We start from the raw sequence: 24848 nt of genomic DNA, 5'->3' as shown, positions 1-24848 counted from the left end.
TTTCTTTCTAAATTAAGTAATGAACTTACATCAGTAGATCCTAGATACTTTTAATATGTTTACTTATTTGCATTTGTACGCATATGTGTGTATATATGTGTGTGTACATGCCATGCATGATGGAGAAGGTCAGAGAAGAGTTTGTGCAAGTCAGTTCTCTCCTCCCACCACGAGGGCTGCCGAGATCAAACTCTTGGTCAGTGTTGGCAGCGTCTTGCCATCCAGTTCCGGTCTTCTGCAAGCCACCCATCCCATGATACACTATCACTAACCAAACAGTTTCTTTAGAATACACAGTTCGGAGTCAAGGACAGCATCATCAAAAAGGATGAGCTGGAAGGTTTTCCATGCTTGTCACCTGCTGGACTTCCGTGAGAGCCCGGGTGCAGCTCAAATCTGCCTTCCTTTAAGGATGCACTGCTGCATAACGAGCTTGCTCTTGTGGTTGGGCACTAGCAACTGTTACTGTAGTTCTAGTGCAGGATGAGACAGGCACTTGGAACTGGAAGGACACTTTGAGACCTCCTAGTTCCACCTCAGTGTCAAGCAGATGAAATGCCACAGGGAAAGTTCACCGCCTATCACAGCCTCAGGAAAAGCTTGAGTATTTAAATGAGTCACTGTTTCAATTATAAGGGGAGCAACGGTGATAAGTAACAAAGTTGTTAAAAACAATGGTTTCTTTTTCTCTGCTGATCCTGTGTTAACTTAGCAGGCCTTGGTGCCAGGTGGTATTCTTGTGTGTTTGCATGTGTTTTCTGTGTGTTTATGTTATGTATATATGTATGTTATATATGTATGTATGTACGTACGTATGTATTTATGTATGTATGTGTGGATGTTTGCATGTGTGCAGATCTTCCCTACTTACTCTGCTTTATTTACTGAGCCAGGGTCTCTTGTGAACTCTGAACTTGCTGGAGCTAACCAGCTTGCCTAGGAAGTCTCTTGTCTTTGCTTCCTGAGATCTGGGATTGCAGGTGGCTCCTACACCTGCCCAGTTTTTACTTGGGCTCTGGGGATACAGACTCTGACCTTTAAGCTTGCTTAGCAAGCACTTTCTCCACTGAGCCCTGGCTCCCCACATCCTGTTTTACAGTGCCATGGGTCATAGATCTAGTTGCAGTTTTATGTGTTTGTGGTGTTGAGGGTCTCACACTGGACCTTATGCATGCTCTAGCATTAAGCTACACCTTCAGCCCTGCTGGGGTTATGTAGCATGAATCTTAAAAGTTCTTATTAATAAAATCAAACCTGAGGCCAGTTATTGGGGTCAATGCTGGTAGATCAGAGAGACAGAACAAGCCACAGCTATCTCACCTTGCCGGATCCTCAGCTGGTCTTGTCTCCTCAGACTGGAGGCCTCTAAGTCCTCATCCAGAATGGGTCTCAGCTGAATTGTGCTGCTCAAAATCTAAAGAATCTAGAAGCCAAATGCTTCTAGTTTCTGGTCCTCACGCCTTATAAACCTTTCTCCTTTCTACCACCACTCCCTGGGATTAAAGGCGTGAGTCACCATGCCTGGCTGTTTCCAATGCAGCCTTGAACTCACAGAGATCCAGAGGGATTTCTGTCGCTGGAATGCTAGGATTAAAGGCGTGTGCTAACATTTTCTAGCCTAAGTATCTTGGGGCTTTTCTGTTCTCTGACCCCAGATAAGTTTATTAAGGTATACAATATTTTGGGGAACACAATACCACCACAGGGTTATGTCTACAGCCCAAGCTTTGTGAGACCATGGATGGGGGACCCTGGTTCGGGGCACCTCAGTTCTTGTCATCTTATGTTGTCTCACCCCCCAGGGTCTCTCCCTGTGGACTCTCTTTCTAGCAGGAGACTTTGGGATGGGGATGGTGCATGTTTAGGCCAGTCTCCACACCTGCAATGTCCCCCAAAGCTTGCTAGGGAGATGAATTCCTTATACCTCTATAGCTGAGTTCCATCAGGGGGCATCTCAGGAGACTACAAGCTGCACCCTGCAAATGCCGGTCCAGCCTGTGCATGTATCCTACTGTGGGCCTCTGCTGGTCTTGACAAAGTAAGGTCCGAAGTTCATGGCGCAGAATATGAGTACAAAAGATGTTGCTTATTACTTGGGGACCAATATATCTGCCTGTCCACAGGGCAGGTTATTACACAGTCAAGGCCAAAAACACCTGTGGCGAGAGCTTGCCTGTATGACTTATAGTGGCAGGCTCCTTAAATTAGTTGACCTTGTTTATTTTTTATTTTGCATTTCTCTGAGCATAGTGAGAAGTCTGGGTAGATTGCAGGACTGAGGAACAGTTCAAGGTTTTCAGAATTTGATGAACAACGAGAATGTTCACGTGGGTTTCGGCAGCCTTTGTATCTTTGTATCAGCTGGGGAGATTTTGTTAGAGTTTGGCAGTTCTCAACACCTTAAAGCTCAAATCTCCAGCCAGAGGACCAAAAGGAAGGCAGAATTTTCAGTCACAAGGAGGGAAGTTACGTGACTACTGGTTTGGAAAAGATGCGCTGATAAACAGCAAGACTGCAGCTCTGTTTCTTTAGTAGGATGGAAATATTCAGACTACAGTCTATGTGGAACTATTCTAGCCTATAATTCCAGGGAAGACAAAAGATACCACTTCACAGCTGTGAGGCTGCTAACGGACGGCCCTGCCAGAGTAGGAACCATGGCAGGAAGGATCTCTACCAAGCTGTATCTTACATAAGGCTTCACAGGGTGTTTCTGGAGTCCTTGACACACACCTGTGCCACTGACTGCCAATATGCAAATTGCTTAAAAACTCCATTAGGCTGGTCTAGGCCAGAGCAGCCCATCTGTTGGGTCTTTGTCACTTTCTGTCTTGGATTCTCGGGTGGGCATACATCCTTGAGATGCCCAGATGGATGAATGTGTGCTCACGTCTGGTCCTACTCACCTCTGCGAATTTTCACTTTTAGTGACTTTAATAATTTGATGTCTTTTTTTCTCCTCTCAAATAATAAAATTTTAAGATTAAAATTTAAATGAATCATAAACATTTTTTAATAAAAAAGGAGGCATTATTTTATATGCAAAAAAATAGATTAGGAAACTCTCTCTGTTGGAAAAAACACTGTACTCATGGGAGTTTTCCATCCAGTGTGTGAGACTGGAGAGGACAGGGGAATATGATTTAAGAGTAACTGGTACTTCTCTGCTGTTGATGGTGCTGGATCTGTGGACACATGTCCTGCATCCTGGACCCCCATCCTGCATTCTGAATGCACATACCAGATCCTGGATACCCATCCTACAACTCTGGACCATAACCCTGCATCTTTGGACACCCATCCTGCATCTTGGACCCACATCTTGCATCCTGGACACCCATACTGCATCCCTAATCCTGAATCTTTAACCCACATACTGTATCTTGGAACCCTAGCTTGTACCCCTGGATGGAAGGAAGCCATGGGATATTTTAATAGTCCTGATTATTAAGGATGTCAAATAAAAAATACTTTATGAGAAAGAGAGAGAGAGAGAGTAGAGAAGAAAATTTATACTAGTTTCCTTTCTGTTAACTGTGACAAACTGAAGAAAAACATCTTGGAGCATTAGAGGGTATGTTTGGATAATATTTCCAGGTCACAGTTCATTGTGGAGGGAAGTCAAGGTAGCCACTTAGAAGCAGAAACTATGGGGAATGCTGCTTGTTAGCTGGCTCTCTGGCTCACTTACTGGGCTATGCTTAGCTAGCTTTTTTATACAGCCCAGGACCACCTGCCTGGGGAATGGTGCCGCCGAGAGTGGACTGGACCCTCATAGATCAACGGACAATCAAATGGTTCCTCACAGACGTGTTCCCAGACCAATCTGATAAAGACAACTACGCAGGACATTTGGACAGTTGATCCTAACTATGTCAAGTTGACACTTGAGCTAACTCACGCAGTCCAACCCCCCTTTCTTATAGGTATTCTAAGCAGACTGAAGCTGCTTGTCCAACTCACATTGAAATCTACAGACATCAGTTAGAAGTGAATCATAACAGCTGTGTCTTTGATGATTGACATTCTTTATGATGAGTAGACCTTTTCATCTGCTCCTCCCACACTGAAGATCCATGCATGTTCCACCTCTATGAGAAAGTGAGAAGACCACTTCACCACCGGAAGGAAGATGTTAGAAGTCAAAATACAGCTTCTAGAAATAACTATACAATATATTGCAGTGTAGGAACAAAAGGGGAGAGCACTACCTCAATGAACAATTCAGGTTGTGTTTGGAGGGATAGCTTGGCGGTTAAGAGCACTGGCTACTCTTACGGTGGATTCAGTTTCAGATCTGAGCACCTGCATTGCACGTCTCACAAATACCTATAACTCAGTCTCCAGGTGATCCAATATCCTCTTATGGCGTGCACACTACATACATATGGTGTACATACAGATAAGCAGGCAAACACACATGCACATAAATAAAAATTAAAAAAAAATATTTTTCAGGTATTTGCCAAACAGTGTGTGAAAGTTTTCAGATAAGACAGGAGTATGTTCATGTCTAAGGAATTCATGATTAAACTAAATGAGAGCCCATTTTTTGGTTTGTTTGTTTGGTTTTTTTTTTTTGGTGTGTGTGTATGTATGTGTACCATGGTGCACATTTGGAGGTCAGAGGACAACTTGTGGGGGTTGGCTCTGTTCTTCGACCTTGTGGGTCCTTTGGATAAAACTCAGGTCTGACCCACTGAGCCATTTCTTTGATCCAAGAACCTGTTTTCCATTTTCCAAGAACTAGTTAACAATCTATGGGTATTGTTAACAGGACTCTCAAAATAGCTATTATTTGCTAATACTGCTGTATTAGAAGTCAGAACAGAGTACCTCCTCAGTAAGAGAGAGAGGGAGAGGAACTTTCAGACCCAGCAGTGTTTGGATGAGCAAGATAATTACAACCTTGTCTACAGCAGATGCTCTGAGTGTGCCTTGGCACTTTGTCTGTTCAGTGTGCAGATAATTTCCCCCACTAATGTTGATGGCTGTCTGTTAGGGATGTGTCTGTTTTAGTGGGAGCACATCTTTGCCACCATTGCCCAGAAGGAACAACTGAGTTGACTGGTGGTTTATTTTCAGACGCTCATCTAGATTCCATAGGAAGTAGGACGAGGTACATATGACTTGCCCATGTCAGTCAAAGGATGCGAGAGTAGTAGAGAAGTTACTGTGTTTTTTCTCAAAAAAAATTTTTGATGCATTTAAAGCAAGATTTAAAACTTAAATTTTAATAGGGTAACCAAAACATTTACCTTTATTATAGATGTGTATGACTGTGAGTGTGTATGATTGTGCATGTGTGTGTGTGAGTGTGTGTGTGTGTGTGTGTGTTTGAGCATGGTATGTGTGTTTGAGTGGGTGTGAAAGTCATTTCTCTTTAGAATCATTTCTTTCTTTACACCTTGTTTTGAGGCATGGCTTGTCTTGTTTCTATCATGCTTTGTATTCTGGGCTAGCTGGTTTCTAAATTTCTGGGTTATTCTACTGTCTCTCCCTCTCATCTCTGTAGGAATGCTGGAATTATAGATCCAAATTTTTGTATGAGTCCTGAGGATCAGACTCAGGTAATCAGGCTTGTGCACCAGGTGCTTATTACCTTCTTTTTGTTTAAAAGTACATTTAAAGGAGGCAGCAGACCCCTCATTCTAAATGCCTTTAACAGAGAATGCTTAACTACTACTGTTAGGTTTGACTACACTCGGTGGCCTTGCTTGAACATTGGTATTATTTGTCTCTCCTTGTGGAAGAAAGAGTTACTACTGAAAAATCAGAAGACTTAATATTGTTCAGTGAAATAAACACAAAGACCTTCACTAATATCCCTTGCCCAAACCTCAAGAGTTCTCTCTACTTCAGCATTTTTGTAAGAGTCACGTTCCTATGTAGTCAAATTCAAAACATGAAGTCCACTACTTTTCCAGTTTTGGCAGACACATATAACTGGCCTAGCTTGAAATAAATCTGGCTGCTTCTCACTAGTCAAAAGCAGATGCATTTCTACAGCCAGATAGCTGTGCAATGGCTCTATCTGTAAGTCACTTAGTACCAGGTGTTAGATTCAGAGGGAGAGAAAAGGAGTGGAGTGGAGCAGGCAAACTCTCTGTCACTCTCCTGACCTCAGCCCTGAGTGACACACAGGGAAGTGGAAGTCCTCCTTGATTCTCCATAGTTTAACAGTCACATAATGGAACATGCATTCATTATTTTATTGGGATGAAAACTTAAGAATGTTATCACTTAGAAAGCTTTATCCACCTGGCAAGTAAACAAATGTGTGAAGTTGGAACTTTTCTTTCTGTATAAAAGTTGGTTCCTGGATCAGGACCATTGTCCTCTCTCCCTTTCACTTCATCTTCCTGCCTGTCAGTCACCAGTCTGTCCCTTCTTCCCTTGCTTCAGACATGTAGATATATCCATGTCCCTACTTCCTTTCCCCTTTTTGTGCATGTGGTTGTTGTTTGTTCGTTGGTTTATGAGACATGATGTCATCCAGGGCTGGTCTAGGAATCACTGTATAAAGGTCACTTCTGGCCTGCATGTCTCCCCTTCCCAAAGGCTAAGGTTGCAGAGGCCCCCCACCACAACTCCTTTGTGCATTGCTTGGGATAGAACACAGGGTTTTATGTGTGTTGGGCAAACACTTTGCCAGCAGAACCATGTCCTCAAGCCCCAACTTCCCTTTGTGAATAGATTTATGCACAGTCAGAGGTCATCTTGGTACTTCTTTCCCTTGTGGAGGAATCTTGAACAGTCTTAGGATGAGGCAGTATTACCTGTGTGCCTTTCTGATCACTGTTACTTTGAGGCAGGGTCTCTCATATTGTTTCTGCTGAGCTGAGTATTAAAGACAAACTGTTGCAGATTCTGTATCTGTCCTTGTGACTGGTCACTGGTAATAAAGAGAATTTTGTGATCCAATTAAAATCACGTTGGATGGTGGGTAAAAAGAGATACTTGGAGAGCAAGTTTAACAAAATATGTAGGGAGAAACACATCCTTCTAAATCAGGTAAGGTCCCTGTTAAGGACCAGAGAGATGGCTGAGAGGGTAGAGGCTCTTGCATCTAAGCCTGATGTGATGACCTGCATTCAACTTTTTAGACCCATGTGATAGTAGGAGAAAACTGACTCTTCCAGATTGTCCTCTGACCTCCCCACACACAATATTGCATGCCTGTCCCTCCATAAACAAATATAATTTTAAAAATCCTCTAAGTTCTAAGATTCCAATCAAAAGACCACCAATTTTCCCAGTAAGGTGTACCTCACTCCCTGCTGGTTGAGCACTTTCATCTCATAAAGATAACCACCAAGGACTTTCTGTGGAAAAAAATATGAGTTATAACCCCAGACAAAGGAGCATTATTCTCCACCAAATAATTTAATTATTGAGAAATGCTTTTTGGCGAAGCACAGTCACCAGCATCTTCCATCTTCCTGCTATTTATCCATGCTCTGGATTACCTCATTCATTAGTCCTGACAAGGGACTGCATTTGTAACATGGCCTGACAGATGTGTTACATGCTTCAGTCTTAAAATATTCCACTCTGAGCTCCGTGCTGCATACTTGGGAGATGATGTTAAATCAGCCTTGGCAATACACTGCTGTCATCATGCCAAATAACTCAGGGGGGAAAATGATAAGGGTATAAAGAGATCAATAAGGCAAGAGAATCTGTGCCTTCAGAAGGGAGGCAAAATATGAGAAAGACTATCCATCAGGCATGGGGGCATAAATAAAGCAAGAGTGTGCTGTGTTGGGGACACCCTTATACCACAGCACAGTAGCCATTATCCCGGGAGTAGTAAATTTCCCTTACATTTTGGTAACTCCTTTGAACTTGGTGTTTCTGAAATACAGACCCAAGATCTCCTAGCACATTGATCAGCGTGGCGTTGTTCCTCTTTCCCTTCTAATAGAATCAAATGAGGCTGTGGCTGATGAATGCCAAGAAGGACGGTGCTTAGACCATTTTGATGTGAGCGGTCACCTTGGCAAGTTCTCCCTGCGTAATGAAGATTTGTGTAACTCTTGCCTTTTTGTAAATATGAATTAGGTAAATATATTTCTGCCCTTTGAGATGCTATAACTCAGCAGGGCCCTCGTAAATGTCCAGTCATGTTGCATTTTCAGATGGGAAACAAGCAAATCATAGATGCCGGCAATTTGGAAATTAAATCCTTCAATGAGTAATAGGTACTCTGCCATGCGGCAGGAAGTAATACTTCCTATTTTTCAGCCAAAAGCATCGTATTATTGTAAATTTGCAATAATAAACGGAATGGCTTGCAGATTCAAGGCAGTAAATTTTACGGCCACTCGGAAATAGAAATTTATTTTTGTGTGCTAATGGTCAAAGAGACTGTGAAATGGTTCTGAGCCCCCAAATGTCAGGCCGAGGAAGCCAAGCCTGCAGAGTATGAAGGGTGTCATAAGGTTTTTATTTCTATGGTAGGGGTGAAGTGTGTAAAAGGGAATTTCTGCTTTAAGTAGATGAAGCTTACAGCTGTGTGCAGGATAGATTACAGCCCCTGGGATGGGGAGCAGGAAACCCTGGGACTGAGGAACAGGAAATGGTGTGAAGAAAGTTAGTCTGTGTGAGAAGCGATGCACACTTAGGCAGAGTGGCAAAGGCTCAAGGAATGGAGACGATAGATGTGCCCGGAAGTGAGAAGGGAAGCATTTTGCAGAGCCTGGCATCTGGAGGAGACACAGGCAGGGACTGAAAAATCAGATGTATCCAGGCGCTCAGTCACCAGTACACAGCTGGTCTGTGGAAGTAAGTTGCAAAGTTCAAGTTGAACTATGACGTTAAGTGGGACTGAAGCCAGAGTGTAGGAATGACCCGTACCCTGATCTAGGACAACATTTAGTGGTTCCCATTCATATATAGGTCATCAGGAATTGTCAGGAATTGTCTAGGTCATCAGGATCATGGTCTGCAGGGCACCGCAAAGAGTAGGCGGCATAGTAAAGGGGAGAAGAGTTGCCTGTCACTGAGTGAGCAGAGGTGGAGGGGAAATGTGGGTGAAGGAGTCAGAGGTAACAGTTCACCTGGGAGCTGATGAAATCTGTATGTTTGGGACTCTCTTTTCTGCAGCCCCTTCCGTGATCATACAGCTAATCCTGTATTGTCACTTTTATATTCTTCTTATTAAAAAATAGCCAGTAGTAACCCACACTGTATAAACTTCTTCAGCCTTCTTCTCTCTTTTTTTTTGAGCCTGTCCTGGAACTCGCTCTGTAACCAGGCTGGCCTTGAACTCGCAGAGATCCTCTTGCCACTGCCTCCTGAGTGCTGGGATTAAAGGCGTGTGCCACCACCCCCCAGCAAACTTCAGGCTTATTAAGAGTCGCCATCTTGCATCAATTGGCAGTGTGTTCATATGCTTATATCTATGTGTGGAAATTTTCTAGGAGAGAGAGATTTTCATTGCAACTTGTTTGTTTTTTTGTTTTTTTTTTTTCTCAGCTTCCCATATACATACATTTTGGTGGTATTTTGAAAGGTGATATACATCTTGTTTTTGAGACAGGGTTTCTCACTGGCATGGAATTTGTCAAGTTGGGTAGGCTGGTAGGCCAGTGACTCTGGGAATCTGTTGCCTGCCTGCCTGTCTGCCTGTCCAGCATGGGAATTTTAGGTATGTGCTACTGTGACCAGCTTTTATGTGGGCTCTGGCCTTTGAGTTCGGCTCTTCATGCCTGTATGGCAAATGTTTTCCAAATAAACTGCCTTCCCCAGACCAATTCTTCTGTGTTGTTAATAAAGAAAAATCTATAATATTAGTTTGCATTGAGACATGGGAATATCAGTTTGTCATTAGAACTATCATGCTAACTACATACAAACTGCTCTTTGTATTTCATTCACCAACAGATCGGTCTTTAGTGTGCCTGTTAGACATGATCAGTAGTTCAAAAGAAGGAAACACACTCTGTGACACTCCTGCCTGTATTCTAATCAAGAGAAAGAAAGTGGCAATCATACTTCTTTTGCTGTGGTCTGTGTCATCACATAAGATTGGAGAAAGATCAGAATTCAAGATATTCCTTTGGTGATTATTTTTCAGAAATGGCTGTTGCCAGTTTCCAAGTTACACAAAGCAGAGCAAAGCATCCTCTACGATACTAGGCATGTACAGCAATGCTTTGGAATGCAGAGCTATCTTATTATTCCACTTCTATACAGTATGCCCTTTGTTTCATTCACCCTAGGGCACATATATAACTGTTTAAAATTAGGCAGATAATTATACTGAAATAAATAGTCAAACCCACCATTTAGTCACAAAATAGCTATTCAGATGAACAGTTTTTAAAACTCTCATTGTTTTTAGTGTTAGAAGCTACAAACCAATATTTCCAGTTTTGGGGGAATATAAGAACTTCTAGTTGAGGGCATGGACTATTAACTGGTATATTACTTAACCTGTGATGAACCTTCTGGCAATAAAATATATTTTATTTTATTGACTACTTTAACAATCTATAGATATTTTCCTAGACTTGTATATTCTAAAAATGCTACGCCATTTTTAGAGAGTTTACATTTATCTCATTCCTTGGAACATTTCTTGATTTGTAGTCTAGAAGGTAACTGTGAGTGTGATCTACATTAATTACTTTTCCATTGCTGTGATAAAACACCATGATCAAGGTAACTTATAAAACAAAGTATTTAATTGGCTTATGGTTTCAGAGGGGTAGAGTCCATGATGACAGAGCAAAGGCATGGAGACATGAAAAGCTGAGAGCTCACAGATCAATCTGTAAGCAGGAGGCAGAGAGAGGAGTAGTGGGGATGGCAGGAGCTTTTGAAGCCTCAGAGCCTCCCCCCATGACACACACCTCCTCCAACAAAGCCACACCTCCTAATCCTTCCCAAACAGTTCAATCAACTGGGGACCAAATGGTTAGAAATATCAGCCTTTGGGGACCATTCTCATTCAGAACACCACAGGATCCAATACAAAACTGTTTAAAATTTTGTGACTTTTTTTGCGGAGGGGGGGGGACAAATTCATTGCACAGTCCTCAAGTATGAACTTTGTACATGATACCATCATTTTGACAATGTCAGAAGATTGAACATGTCTGATAGAGAAATTCAGTTTGGCAAGCATCAGTGGGCTTTGGACTTTGTATTGTAAGATTTTACAGCAAGTATGTTTGTTACTTTTCTTACTGTTATGATAACTTACCAGGCAAAGGCAACTTAGAGGGAAACAGGATTTGTTTAAGCTCAGAGTTTAAGGGTACGGTTGACTTTGGCAGAGAAGATATGGCAGCAGAGGTGTGAGCCGATTCATCACGTTGCATACACGTGTGTGTCAGAAGGTAAGAAAACAGAGAGACAGACGCTGTGGCAGCTCACTTGCTTCACTTGTTCAGTCATGTACCCCAAATCATGAATGATGCTGCATACACCTCTGTCTTATCTCTTCAGTTAAATCTGTGTGGGAACCCCTTATAGACACACCTGATGCATTTCTATAGAGCTTTTAAATGCAGTCAAGTTGACAGAAAAGGTTAATCATCATGTCGGGGAACTGGGGGTTGAGCGTGATAACAGACGTGCAGAGTGCCACTGCTTCAAAAGATTACTCATGTGCCTAATGATAATGGCCACTGTGGAAGTGCTTCAGGGTTCTTACAACAGTCACAGTGCAGTGAAGAGGTGACTGTGGGCTGCTTACTTTCCTGTTACTATGACAAAATACCCTGACAAAAAGTTAGTTAGAGGGATGGAGAGATGGCTCAGAGGTTAAGAGCATTGGCTATTCTTCCAGAGGTCTCGAGTTCAATTCCCTGCAACCACATGTTGGCTCACAACCATTAATAATGAGATCTGGTGACCTCTTCTGGGTTCAGGTATACGTGCAGGCAGAACACCGTATACATAATAAATAAATAAGTCTTTTTAAAAAAAAAAGTAAGTTAGAGAAGGAAGGGCTTGGGTTGCCTCACAGTTCCAAAGGGCTATGGTCTACAGCAGGGAAGGAATGGCATAACTCTGGTTTGGCAGCCAGATGATAGCATTTCCTCTGCATATCTGCATGGAGGAAGGAGAGGGAACACACATGCAACACATGCACACATGCACCTACACAGAGAGAGGCAGAGCCAGAGAGACAGAGAGAGAGAAATGAGAGAGACCGACAGAGAGCAGATACATATGAAGGAGAAGTGGGTCTATGTTATAAAACCTCAAAGCCTCCCCCAAGTCATGTACTTCCTTCACTGAGTCTCTACCTCCTAAGAATTTCATATGATTCCTCAACAGTGTTGCCAGCTGGGGACCAAGTGTTTAAACACAAGAACTTATTGGCAGCGGTAGGGGTGGGGAGGGTGCATTTCATATTCAAACCACAACCACACAATCACTCATTTGAGATGTTTAACAATATTCTGTTAAGCTGTTGTGCCCACCATTACAGATGAGAAGACTGGGAGAGGGAGGAAGCAGTTGTTTCTATTGGGCAGTAAGATGTAAGGATACAGTCGGGGCCTGGGTGACGTATCCTCATGATCTGTTTGTTGTCTCCTAGCAGTGACAGTGGCGACCCCCTCCTCTAGTTTTTAGGAAATAAGTCAATTAAGTAGGACCAGTTTGGAAAGTGAAAAATAGAATGTTTTACTCCTGGCTGTAGTTTATGGTCTAGGTCAAAAGATGACATCCAATACAAAAAAAGATCCACTGGAAACTGGGTTTGTCCACATTATTCTGAGAAACTTTCTGAAGCAAGTGGTGTGTTAGTTTATAACACATGGGAAAAAATGGAGTCTTCCTAGTTTATAATTATGAGAAAGAGAAGCTTCAATGTGTCAGTATTTGATAGATATCTGATTATATAAAAATTGTAATAAATTCAGCAATAAGAGTAAATGCCCAATAGATATTTTATAGTCTCATTGCCCAACAATAACAAATGTTGAAAATGTTTTTTATACAAAATTATCTAGCCCTTCTTTCAGTTTTTTTCCATACTTGTTTAGTTAGTTGGTCACTTAGTTACTTATAGATAGGATCTTGTGTATGCCTAGCTAACTTCAAACTTGCTGCATAGCCAAGGCTGACATTGGGCTTCTGATCTACATCCCTCCCACTCGCGAGTGCTGCTGGCATTAGGGGTAAGCACTGCTGTGCTTGACTATGTCAGCCTGGGGAGTCAGTCACAGGATTTCATGTATGTTAGATAAGGCCTTTATCAACAGAGATATATCTCCAGCTCTCTTTGAATCTTTAGGATGAAATGATTCTCTATTATTTGGTTAGTACTGGGGATTGAACCCAGGGCTTCCTGCATGCTAGCCAAGCATTTTACCAATGACCTATAGCTCCCTCTTTATGCCATTTTAGCTTTAGATGGTGTCTCACTAAGTTACCCATGCTAGCCTTAAATTGTTCTTTCACCTCTGTGACTTTGAACTTGTGACCTTCCTACCTCCATAGCTGCTGTCCTAAGCCTGCACAAACCAAGCCCTGCCGGCTGTCACACTTTTGATCTGTGTTCTAATATTGTCTTCTGCATGAAATTTTGTTATGTTTTATAGTCCAAATTTCTTAGATTTAGGACTTTAAAAGCTTAGTTTCTGTTCACATTTAATTTTGCTACATCATTAAAATATGAATAAATAGGCTAATAAAACAACAGAACTCTTTTATGTCACAGAACTTAGGTTGTTGTTTATGGTTGTGCAGACTTTCTCTGTTAGCTCACGGTAAGGAGTTCTCCTTTTGGGCTTTGACTCTCCTTAGAAAGGAGAAACGCACTTGGATGGCATGTTGTGTGAACAGTGGAAGCGGGGACTCCTCTTTGGGATGGTCCTATGAAGCGCTTGATGTGTAGTGAAAATGTAGCATGGTCCAGGTAAGGAGCTCACCTGCTGAGGAGACAGGCGTTAATTCTCTACCAACAGTTTATGTCAATCTCCCTTTTACTCCCTCCTTTTTTCCATTTCTCCCCTCTTTCCCTCTCTGTTTCCCTCTACCTAGTCCTCTTCTCTCTTTATTTAACAAACTGGATTATTTTTACAACTTATTAACCATTAGGAACCAGAGCAGCAGATTTTCATATGAGTGGTTGAGTGGGGGAAATGGCTCCATTTCTGTAGCCATGGTGCTCTTGACTGGAGGGGGCAATGCTGACCAAGTTAACTTAGTAGAATAAGGTGTTGACTTAGCCTGTCATTGTCAACTACATTTATCAATCTTCATTCATCATACATAGGAGGGCATACATAATCTAGCTAGGATAAGCCGCTGGCATTATTGCCATTTATAATGTCAGGGAAATGCAGAAAGTAATAGACTTTAAAACTAGGATGTGATCTTAAAACACAGTTATTTAACATTGTTTAGAAAGAGTTTCTAAATATTTAAAAATATTCAATAATTTATCCTCCCTATTTTATTGAGAGGAGAGAGAGAGAGAGAGAGAGTGAGAGAGAGAGAGAGAGTGAGAGAGAGAGAGAGAGAGAGAGAGAGAGAGAGAGAGAGAGAGAGAGAGATTGGAGGCCAGAAGAGGGCAAGAGCCTCCTGGATACCTGGAACTGGAGTTAAAGATAGATGTAAACCACCCAATGTGAGCCCTGAGAACTGTTCTGGGGTCTTCTGTAAGATCTGTATGTGGTCTTATCCACCAAGCCATCTCTCTAGTCTCTGTTATTTGAGCATTTTAAATCAAGATAAAAAAATAGGTATTGGTTACAAACAAATCAAATACTTCTTATTCCTTCTATGGTTTGGATTTTATTTCCTGCAAGTATTTTTCAGTAGCATCCACTCTGGTCAGGAGTCATGTCAGCTGAAAGGTATTTTACATGTCATAGTCTAGACCTACTTCCAGAGTGTTCCTTGGACAAATAACAGAGGCTCATGCAGAGATACGGTTACTGTCAGTATTCCTAGAGAATGCTCTTAGTCTGACACATAGTACTCTTGTAGCTGACATTGTAATCTGTACAGTCATGGCTCATTTCTCCATAAATACCAATCACAATCGACGTTAGCACCGTGAGCTGCTGGGGATAGAGTGCTATTCTCAATGCACCAACGTGGCCCTTTCAGTTCATGGCAGAGCACCACAAAGTTTGAAGTGGGTGCTAATTTTATTTGTTTTTTTCTTGAAGAAATCAGGAGTTGGTCAACTGAAAGAGAGGATTTGGGTAAAGACTTGGTGCCAATGGATTTTGGAGCCGTGGCAATGTTTATAAGAGAATGCCAGTGTCCTTGTAACAGCCCCATTTCTCTAGCTTGTAAATGTTTTAATGAAATTTGTTGAGTGGTCCTTGAACTGCACAATAACTAGTTTATTTGTGTTTTCAAGTACCATGGATTTTAAAATGTCATTTAATATCTAAACCTCTAAACAGAATTCAATGACTGTCGATGATGCCCATTTGTCAACAGAAAAGAATACTGTGTAATTATGCAGTCTGCTAAGATTTTAAAAAACTAATATGTAAGCAAAACCGACTCTCATCCTAACAGAATTATGATTAAAAAATAACTCTGTGGTGATTTGTGAATACCTGAAGCTAATTAGCCATTCCGTGAGATGTGGTTGTTTCATTACTGCTCCATTACCACATTCTGATTCTTGTTCAGAATGGAAAAGCTGAGTTCTGATGGCCTAATCTCAAGAAGAGTGGCTCCTAGGTTTTAAAAATTAACTAGCACTTGAGCACCCCCTTCAAGGTAAATGAGTCCATCTAAAAACCAAGAGCTGTGTTTAAGGATCTGCCCCATGAAGGTGATATGGATGATAATTTTTAAAATATTTTATACTACATTTTATAAATAAAATATAATTATACAATAGAAACATACAATTTACATATGTGTATGTGTATATAATCAAGTGTTGGCTTATGCCTGGTGCCATGCTCAGTGTTCCACATCTTTTATATTTTGGGTTGACAATAATCCTATGAAGTGGGATGCATATAGCTCCTCCTCTTCTCAGGATAGGAGGTTGAAGTGCCTGGTTAGTGGTGGTGGAGCTGGTAGCGGCTCAGCAAGCCACCAGGAGTCCTTAAGCATCACGTTCCCACTGTTGACAGCAGCTATTACCTGGGCCAGTGGACAGGGGATGCTCACATGATTGCCTTTTGTGAGCAGTTTCTTCCTTTATTGCTCATTTCCACATCTGTGCTGTGGGCAGGAAAAGAGAAGAGGGGCAGCCTTCCACCAAACTCTATTATCACTGGCATAATTGAGACCATTGTTTTCAGTCATCCTATTCCACATAATGGAGAGGCAATTGCCTGACTTGAAATCGAAAAGCTGTAATGCACATGGTTCCTGAAACCATGGCTGAAATTGCATGACTGGCCTTAGATATTAATTGAGCTACGTTTGTTATGGCTTGTATGCACTGGATTCACACTCTCATCCTCATTTGAGGCTATGACAGATATACCAGTGACTCCCATTGTGTCCATTCTCTCATGTTGTGTCCACACTCATGGCAAGGTGCGCAGAGACAAGGTTATATGGAAATTAACCCTGTCTCGGGGAGGAATCCACAGCCAGGACAACATTCACCCCCAAGAAATGGCTTGCTTGTGGATGCTGGTTAAATAATGTAGAGTTTAAGACTAGCATGTGGTCTGTATTCATTTTTGGAGAGTAAAAGAGTTGGCATGTCAGTCTCATGGGAGACGTTATCCAGGGCTTTACACTTGAGTGGATAAAAGACTACAAATTCTATCGTGTTGGAGATGAATAAAAACAAATTGGGTAGACCATCCGCGGAACAGACTGTTGTGTGATGGAGTCCTTGGCTTCTCCAAACCACCAGACCTACTGCCACTGGGCTTTGCCAGCAACCAGATGCCGGTAGTAGAGCTGACTGCAGTTTGGCAATAGAGCCCTGAGATTTCAAGCCAAGGGGAATTGCATGCAAAAAATATTTAACATTCTCTTTGCAAAAGATTTATGTTTTCAATCCAGTGGGAGAAGTATGTTTCAGACTTAGTGTGCCACAAATGCAAAGTGGTTCTCTTACATCTTGGTTTCAGAGAATAGAGATGTGAGGGAAATCGGGAGTGCTACATGTTCTTGGGGGTAAGAAGTAGAATTTTGGTTTGCAGTGGGCTTTTTCCACAAAATGAGTTTTAGTTAGACTAGGTAATTAGGATCTTTAAAATGTGAAGAGGTTGCATTGGCATTTCAAGGAAAAGGGTTACATTTGTTTAAAGTCCTGGTTTGTCTATCCTATTCAGAGCACATCTGGCAATCTCAGAAGACATTTTTGATTGCTATAGCTTTGTGCAGAGAATGATCTATCTGGGTTGTAATAAGTGTGGAGGAGGGATGCTATTGAATTTCCAACAATGAAGGGGGCTACCAAAGTAGTGTTGTTCCTACAATGTCTGTGGTGACAGAGTTAAGATTCCTTCAATTAAAATATGTTAAAACCTCTTGCTGCTAAGTATTCAAGAGATAGAGTGACATTATCTAAAAGAAGCACCCCCCGACTGCTTTCTTGACTCTATTGATGGGTGGACGACATTTCTTAGATGGCATCCATTACTTTCTCCGAGACAGGAGCACCTCACATCCTTCTCTAGTTTACATCCAAAGCACAGTGAGGAACGCTGTCCTGCACTCCTGCTCACATAGCCAGACATCATAGAAGAATGTGGGAGGACCTGGGGTGGGTGCTGCAGTTTTCAAACTTGAAAGATGAGGTATGCAAACAGTGCTTGCTAAGTGAGTCAGCTTCTGAGGATGAGCCACTGGCCAGTTCATTTTCACCTTGTTAAACAACTGAATCTTGACAAATGAACTCACTTGTTTTCATCGTATGAAAAATGCACACCGTGCCTGGTTCTGATGGTGACGTCCCCTTTAGAAATTAAATGTCAAGATGGACTTATTTATATTCTGATGGGGAAGTTGGTTCACCTTCTCTTGACTGTTGGTCATCCTCTGCACCTCTGCTCACACCTCCTCACACCTCCTCCATGGCTGACTTCCAACAAGAGCCCATGTTTCTTGGTGCAAGCATCGTGAAGAGTTGTGGTTTAACCCTTTATCAAGTCTGGGTCCCAACTGTGTGACCCTCCAAAGTCATTTGTCCCTTCTCTACTGCCTGTTTCCTCCTTGGCAAAATGAGAGGAATATTATTTATCTCACTAGGCTCACAACACAAAGCATATCAAGTGCTGAGCCACCATATAACACAATTATCTCTGAGGATCTGCACTGTCATTTTAAGAACAGTGTCTGCCTAGACAGATGCCATAATTGTATTGAACTCTCTAAAGAAGAAACTGGTAGGGATAGTCTAGTTGGCAGTCCCAGTATGTGGTAGCCTTTCTTTAGTAACCTCTCATGACTCTCTTACTAGTATCATCATTAATAAACACCAAAGGAAAGCCTGTGGATCTGTGTGCACACCAGACACCCCCTCTCTTTTTCACTCTGTCACCCAGAGCCCCACATCTGAACGTCTTCTTCTGCTGCTTCTAACCATGCTGACTCAGCAAATTCATCCCCCTGTCTCAGCACGGTCATCTACTGCTCGGTAACTCCAGACCATGAGTTCTCCAAACCCCTAAATATGATTTATAGACTGTCTCATTGAACAATATAGCAAAGTCAATTTTATCTGAAGGAAAATATTATTTTACTAACATTTTAAAAATCCCTTCTTGGTGGCTTGGGATGATTTCAGATCTAATCAATGATAAAATCCAAATCCAGTAGGAGACAAAGAATGAAGAATTAAACATAGCTAGCCACTTTAATCAGGAAAATGGCTACCGGGATCCATTAGCCATGGAGATTATTGACATACACACCCCCATTTCTTTCTAGATGCTCTGGTTTTGTTATCTGTATTTGGCAGCAAGAACATGTGAAATTGCTCTTGGTTTTCACAAATTAATTCATTTAGGCTGTGCATTTTTCAGGCATTCCTGGAACCTTCTGCAACTTGATGTTGATAAAGGAATGTTATTTTGAAAAGGGGCAGGGAAAAAGAAATTTATAATTCTTCAACACAAAGAACAATTTACAATTCTCATGGCTATCTGAATTGTGGGGCATCCCCCCAAAGATAGAGTCTGCACTGGCCCTTAAGATCATGGATCTATTGGCTCCACAACAGAGTGACTCCTCTTTGGACAGGATTTCTAGAATATTTAAACAAGAATTTGAAGATAAACACCTTTACTATTACATGTTTTACCATGACCCCGAAACCTCACATTTATAAGATACAGGTACCTATGTGGTTGGTGAGATGGTTTGGTTGGTAAAGGTCCTGTCACTTAAGTATGGAATTCTGAGTTCAGATCCCCAGAACCCATAGAAAATGTTAGATTTGGTGGCCTGTGCCAGTAACTCAGCACTCAGGACTAAGGGACAGAGGTAAGCAGATCCCTGAAGCTCACTGGCCAGCCAGCCTACCTGACTAGGGAACGTGTTGGTTTCAGTGAGCAACCTTGTTTCAAGGTGGAGAGCAATTAAGGAAAACCCTAAGGATGGACTTCTAGCTTCCATATGCGACCACACATGGTACATGTACACCAGCATGCACATATGCCCACAACTGTACTAATAAGTACACCTACCACACCACAGACACATATCCACCCCCACCCCACCCCCACAGACACACCCACACCCATACCTATGCACAGATACACACACAGACACACCCACACCCATACCTACGCACAGATACACACACAGACACACACACACACACACACACACACACCCCTACACACAGATACACACACAGACACACACACACCTACACACAGACACACATACACACACATTTGCACACATAGTCTACATCTTCTTTTCCACGCATACAACTTCCCTGTCCCCTTCTCAACTTTGGTTTTGTTATTCCACTGAGTACCTTAGCCTTGTTGGAGGGCACATTGATTGTTGTAGGCATGATGCAATTTGCTAAATGGTGTTCTACTTATGGAAATGCCTGCAAAGAGCCCCGAGGGAACAAAAGAATTAAGTAAACACATATTGATCATGTGATATCTGCTGCTTTTCTTATTTGGCCAGTCCAGGACTCTGTCTGCGATACAGAAACTGGGTGACATCCTTCAGACTTCTCGGTGATTGTAAAGCATAAGCAATGGCGGGAACTGCTTCAAAGAAGTCTCATTTAAAAAGAAACCCCACTCCAGGATGGAATTCAAAGAATTCAGAGAGAGGGGAGGTGAAAGAGAGGGGAGCAGACAGCTTTGCAAACAGCTCGGCCTGGGAATTGTTAGACAAGGAAGCACTTGATAAGACCAATAAAAGATAAATGTGATTGGACCTACTGTGAGCTAGAGGCCTGGAGCCCACCCTGGTGAGCACCAATGGCACCTGCTATGTCCAGTGCTTATACAACAGGATAAGCTTAAGTGTGTGTATTGGGCAGGGGGGCGGGTTCTGAGGAGGGATGCAGCAGAATTTAGATTAAGAAAGCAAGCTGATTTTTTTAATGGTTCAAAAATGCTAAAGTTTTATGCATGTATTAAATTCTAAAAGGCAATAGATATACTCCACTGAATGTAAAAACACAAAACATAACCCCTGTGTAGTTCTACATAAAAAATGGGGGGAAAATAAAAGATCATATTAGTAATGCTTATCTTGCATTAGGCAGAGCTAAGGCAATGGTGGGGAAAGTGTTCATTCTGGGAAATGGGAGCTCTGACCTCTGCTCCTCTGGTATTTGCTTGCTCTCTCTTCCCCTCCCCCTCCTTGTTTCTCTCTTCCTCAGTCTGTTATTTCACTTTGAGCCAGTCTGAGCTTGCATTTGACAATTTTGTCTTATCCTTTGGGGTGCTCCTCATCTATCCAATGAAACAGAGGCCTGTGAGCAGGAGCAGGAGAGAAGGATTAAAAGGGAAGCTTGAAGACAGGAACAATGCCAGATGGCACACAGCCTGGCCAGGAGAAGGACTAGGAATTCAGAGAATTGGGTGGCTGACTGGGTATTCTGACATCTGGGATGAGGAAAGAGGTGAACTCAGCACCAAGTCCTCTGGTGGGTGTTGAGGCTGGAGGATGACAACTTTGCTAAAACCAAGGAATCACAATGACAGGTTTCAGGATTGGAGAGCTGGGTAAGGGCGTGGAAAACAGTTCAGTGAGTTGCAAATTGAGGTCCTGAATCTTAGGAAGCATTATTTTTATAGCTACTTGAAAGTATGAGCCAGGGCCAATCTGAGAACTTGAGAGATGTAAGTCAGATGTTATAGCAGGAAACAAAGCTAAGTCCTGTAAGCACACCCTCTGTCTCCATAGCTTCAGCATGTTTATTCATTTAGCCACAAGATATAGCCTGCAGATTTGTAAGCGCCTTCTGTTTATCTGATCCAGGCTAGGTGATTCCTGCCAGCAGGTTCAACATGGAGGTAGGCATTAAGTAACTAAGCCCAACACACAGATAACAACCAAATCGTGAATGCTAGAAAGGAAAGTGGCAGCATGGTGCTTAGTTTGAAATGAAAACCATCAGTTAGAGCCAATCAGGCAAGGCTAGGAGCAGAAATGGAGGGAGTGTCTCAGTGTGACAGAGTCTGTTTCAGGAAGTGACTGGAAATGGGACTTTCAGGATGACTTAGTGAAGGACAGGTTTGGCCTCAGTTCAGTGGAAGTAACTTCAGTGGGATCCCTATGGTTTCATCTCACTGTGGTCAAGGCTGAGTTTAGTTCTAGTTATTGGATATCCTCTGCTTACATGGACCAGCATTCTTGTCTATTTGGGCATGTTGATTATGGTGTTTTTGTTTTGCTTACAATTAGATCACAAAAAGGCACAGAGTAAGTTTGTCTGCATTTTCCCCAATCATATCATCAAATATCAAATTAGCCCTTCAATATCTTTCATGGCTCAAATATTAAGTAGTTGGGTACTATCTGTGTTAGTTAGTTACTGTTCCCATTGCTGTGACAAACTATCTAACAAGACAACTTGAGTAAGGAGGGGTTGGCTTTTGCCCTCATTAGGAAGGTATCTTCCATTATGGTGAGGAGGGGACTGGTGCCAGGAGCTTGAGGCAGCTGGTCATATTTCATCCACAGTCAGGAAGCAGAGAGAGAAGAACATTGGTATTCAGCTTACTGTCTCCTTTTTATTCTGTCATGGGTTCCAGTCTCTGTCAGACTTTTCACCTCAATTAACTTAGTTTAGAAACTTCCCTAGAGACATGTGAGATGCTTATCTTCCAGCTTAGTATTGATCCTGTTGAGCTGACAATCAATATTAAGTATCACACTATTTGAGTAAATTCATTTCTACTACTGAGTCCCAAGCTTACTGTTCAAGAGTTACTAGCCCCCCACCCAATAACTAAGTCTTTAGGAGAGAACCCAGCTAATTTTCCAGTAGAATAATTTTAAAGGTTTATTTATTTATTTTGATGAGCATTGTATGTGTCTGTATGAGTTGATGTATACCATGTGTGTGCAGTTGCTAGCAGAGTCCAGAAGAAGGCATTAGATCCTTTGGAGCAAGTTATGGGCCATTTACTCACTAACTACATGGCTGCTAGAAACTGAGCCTGGGTCTCTGCAAGAGCAGAGAATACTCTTAACTGCTGAGCCCCCTCTCTAACCCATCCGTTAGTCTTGAAGAATGTATTTATCCTTGCTTTTGAGTGATGTTTTGGACTCCAGATGAAAAATTCTGGACTCTTAGAACTAGCATTATTAATGATGATCTTCTAATCACAAATATTAACATATGCCTTCATCAGTGTTTACGGTGCTCTGGTAGCTTACAACAGCCATGTCTGCATCAGCTCACTAAGGTCTTTAAAAGACCCTGGGACCAAGAGAGCTATTATTATCTTGTTCATGTTATTGCAATTATTGTTTTTTAGAGAGGTTAAGTTACCACCTAAAGGTCACCAAGCTGATAAGACACTCAGCAAGGACTCAACCCAGGCAGTCTGTATAATTTGAGGTCCTCTGAAGATGGCCTATATGAAAAGAGATGAAGTCAGTAAGGGATATATTTACTAATTTTGATCTGTATAATTATAATTACTTTTATATGTATATTCTAAGCTTCAGGTAGTAATTTCATTATTTTAATTTTGACATAAGATGGTATGACTGACTAAAATAGTGGTTCTGAAAAGGAAGGAGCCTCAGCATCACCAGGTGACATCAAGTAGTATCTGTAGACATTTTTAGCTCTCCCATGCAATGAATAGCTGCCATTAGAATCTGGTGGATGAAGACTGATCGCTGATAAACCTCCTACAGTAAACAGACAGTTCTGATGTGTGAGTCCTGAGTTCAGTCTCAAGGGGATTCAGGTGGCAACTCTAGAGTTGGATACTGCAAATCAGTTAGGATCTTTTGAAGCAGGTCTTGATGGAAAGCAGTTTTTAGAGTCAGAAAAGGAGCTGAGGCCATTCATTCACCCACTTAGAACCAGGTTGCCTAGAATGGTTTCGACACACCCAGAACTGTGCTTTCCCATGGGGGTGAGGAAAGCAGCAGCTGGAAGTTTCTTTGGAGAAAAGGAGTGAACCAAAGAACAGGGAAGACAGAGATGTCTGGCTGCTAGAAGCCAGGTAGAATACCAGAACTGAACTGTTGTAGTGCCACAGGGAAGGAGGTGGCATGTTAATTTAGAAGCTTGAGGAGAGCCAGTCTGGTAAGGGACAAAGTCAAAAGCTGAGAGTTTCCATCAGGAGCCTCTGCTAGCTTCCTTGTCTGCCATTCATGGTTGTGCTGATCCAAATGTTGGGGCAGAGGTGAGGAAAAGCTAGTGATGTTGCTGTTCTCAGAAGCAGCATGGGATATGGTACTGGTGTGTTGGGGGTATGCATGCATCAATGTATGTATGTGTATATTAGAGAGGGCAAGGAGCTTGCATTGTCTTCAGTAAATGCTACTGGTCTATGAACAGGTACTGGCTTCTGTTTGTTCAGTAACACTTTTTTTCCTCTTTGCAGCAGTCCTATGCACCAGCTCCCCACCCTATGGCTCCTCCCAGCCCCAGCACAAACAGCAGCAGCAACAGCAGTGGAGAACAGTTGAGTAAAACGAACCTGTACATTCGAGGACTTCCACCAGGCACCACTGACCAGGACCTCATCAAGCTATGTCAACCGTAAGTGTCCTGAGGCTCCCTAGGCCTCTTCTGATGCACACATCACCTGTGGGGACACCCCATGGGCTGTACCCACTACTGACGCAGTGAGGAAGCCTCTTGTACATAAGTGGGGCTTAAATTTGTGACTCTTGCTTCAGCTTCTTTCAGGGAGCAGGATTTGGTGCATGGCCATGGAGGTGGGATTTCTTGAGCAGATGGCTGGGGGAATGCTGGCTGAATCATGTGTATTGATCTGAAAGACAGAGAGTGATGACAGAGACCTGTTCTCAGCCCTGCCGGGTAGGCACTAAAGCTTTTCTGGCCAAACTTGGCAAATGCAGGTTTAACCAGGATAATTGGCCCTTTACTTTATTTAGAGGTATCTACTCCCAAGCCCTGAAATTCTGCTTCCCATCCAAGCCAAGAACCCTCTGATGTGTCTTTCTGGATTTTCCAAGAAAGATAGAAATAATTGAATTTTCTTCCAAAAAAAAAAAAAAACATGTTTTCATTCATCCCTTATCTACCAGCACATTTATTATTACTCTCATGTCTGTGCAAATATACTAACACTGCATGGGTTTACACTACTAATAAACTCAGTAACAAATTATGAGTTAAGAATCACAGGCTGGAGGTTTTAGATTTCCCTTCTATTATTTTCAGAATATCAAGGCAGATATATGTGGTTTGATTGCCCCACAGTCAGGCATTTTTAAATTTGGGGAGAGCTATTACTCAGTTGCTT

The 24848-nt window shown here is 42.1% G+C and overlaps 1 protein-coding gene across 6 annotated transcripts in view; it reads left to right on the top strand.

Moving 5' to 3' along the window:
* Rbms3 (RNA binding motif single stranded interacting protein 3) overlaps positions 1–24848 on the top strand; it is a 684722-nt gene that overhangs the window by 133626 nt on the left and 526248 nt on the right. For all 6 annotated transcript variants that reach the window (XM_059268834.1, XM_059268836.1, XM_059268833.1 and 3 more), the window contains exon 2: positions 23961–24118. In XM_059268834.1, coding sequence (XP_059124817.1) covers positions 23961–24118 — 158 coding nt within the window. The remainder of the gene's footprint in view (positions 1–23960; positions 24119–24848) is intronic.

The sequence above is a fragment of the Peromyscus eremicus genome, chromosome 7, assembly GCF_949786415.1.
Source record: "Peromyscus eremicus chromosome 7, PerEre_H2_v1, whole genome shotgun sequence".
NCBI classification, from domain to species: Eukaryota; Metazoa; Chordata; class Mammalia; order Rodentia; family Cricetidae; genus Peromyscus; species Peromyscus eremicus.
The sequence above is the reverse complement of the archived record's forward strand: the minus strand, read 5'-3'. Positions and strand labels throughout refer to the sequence as shown.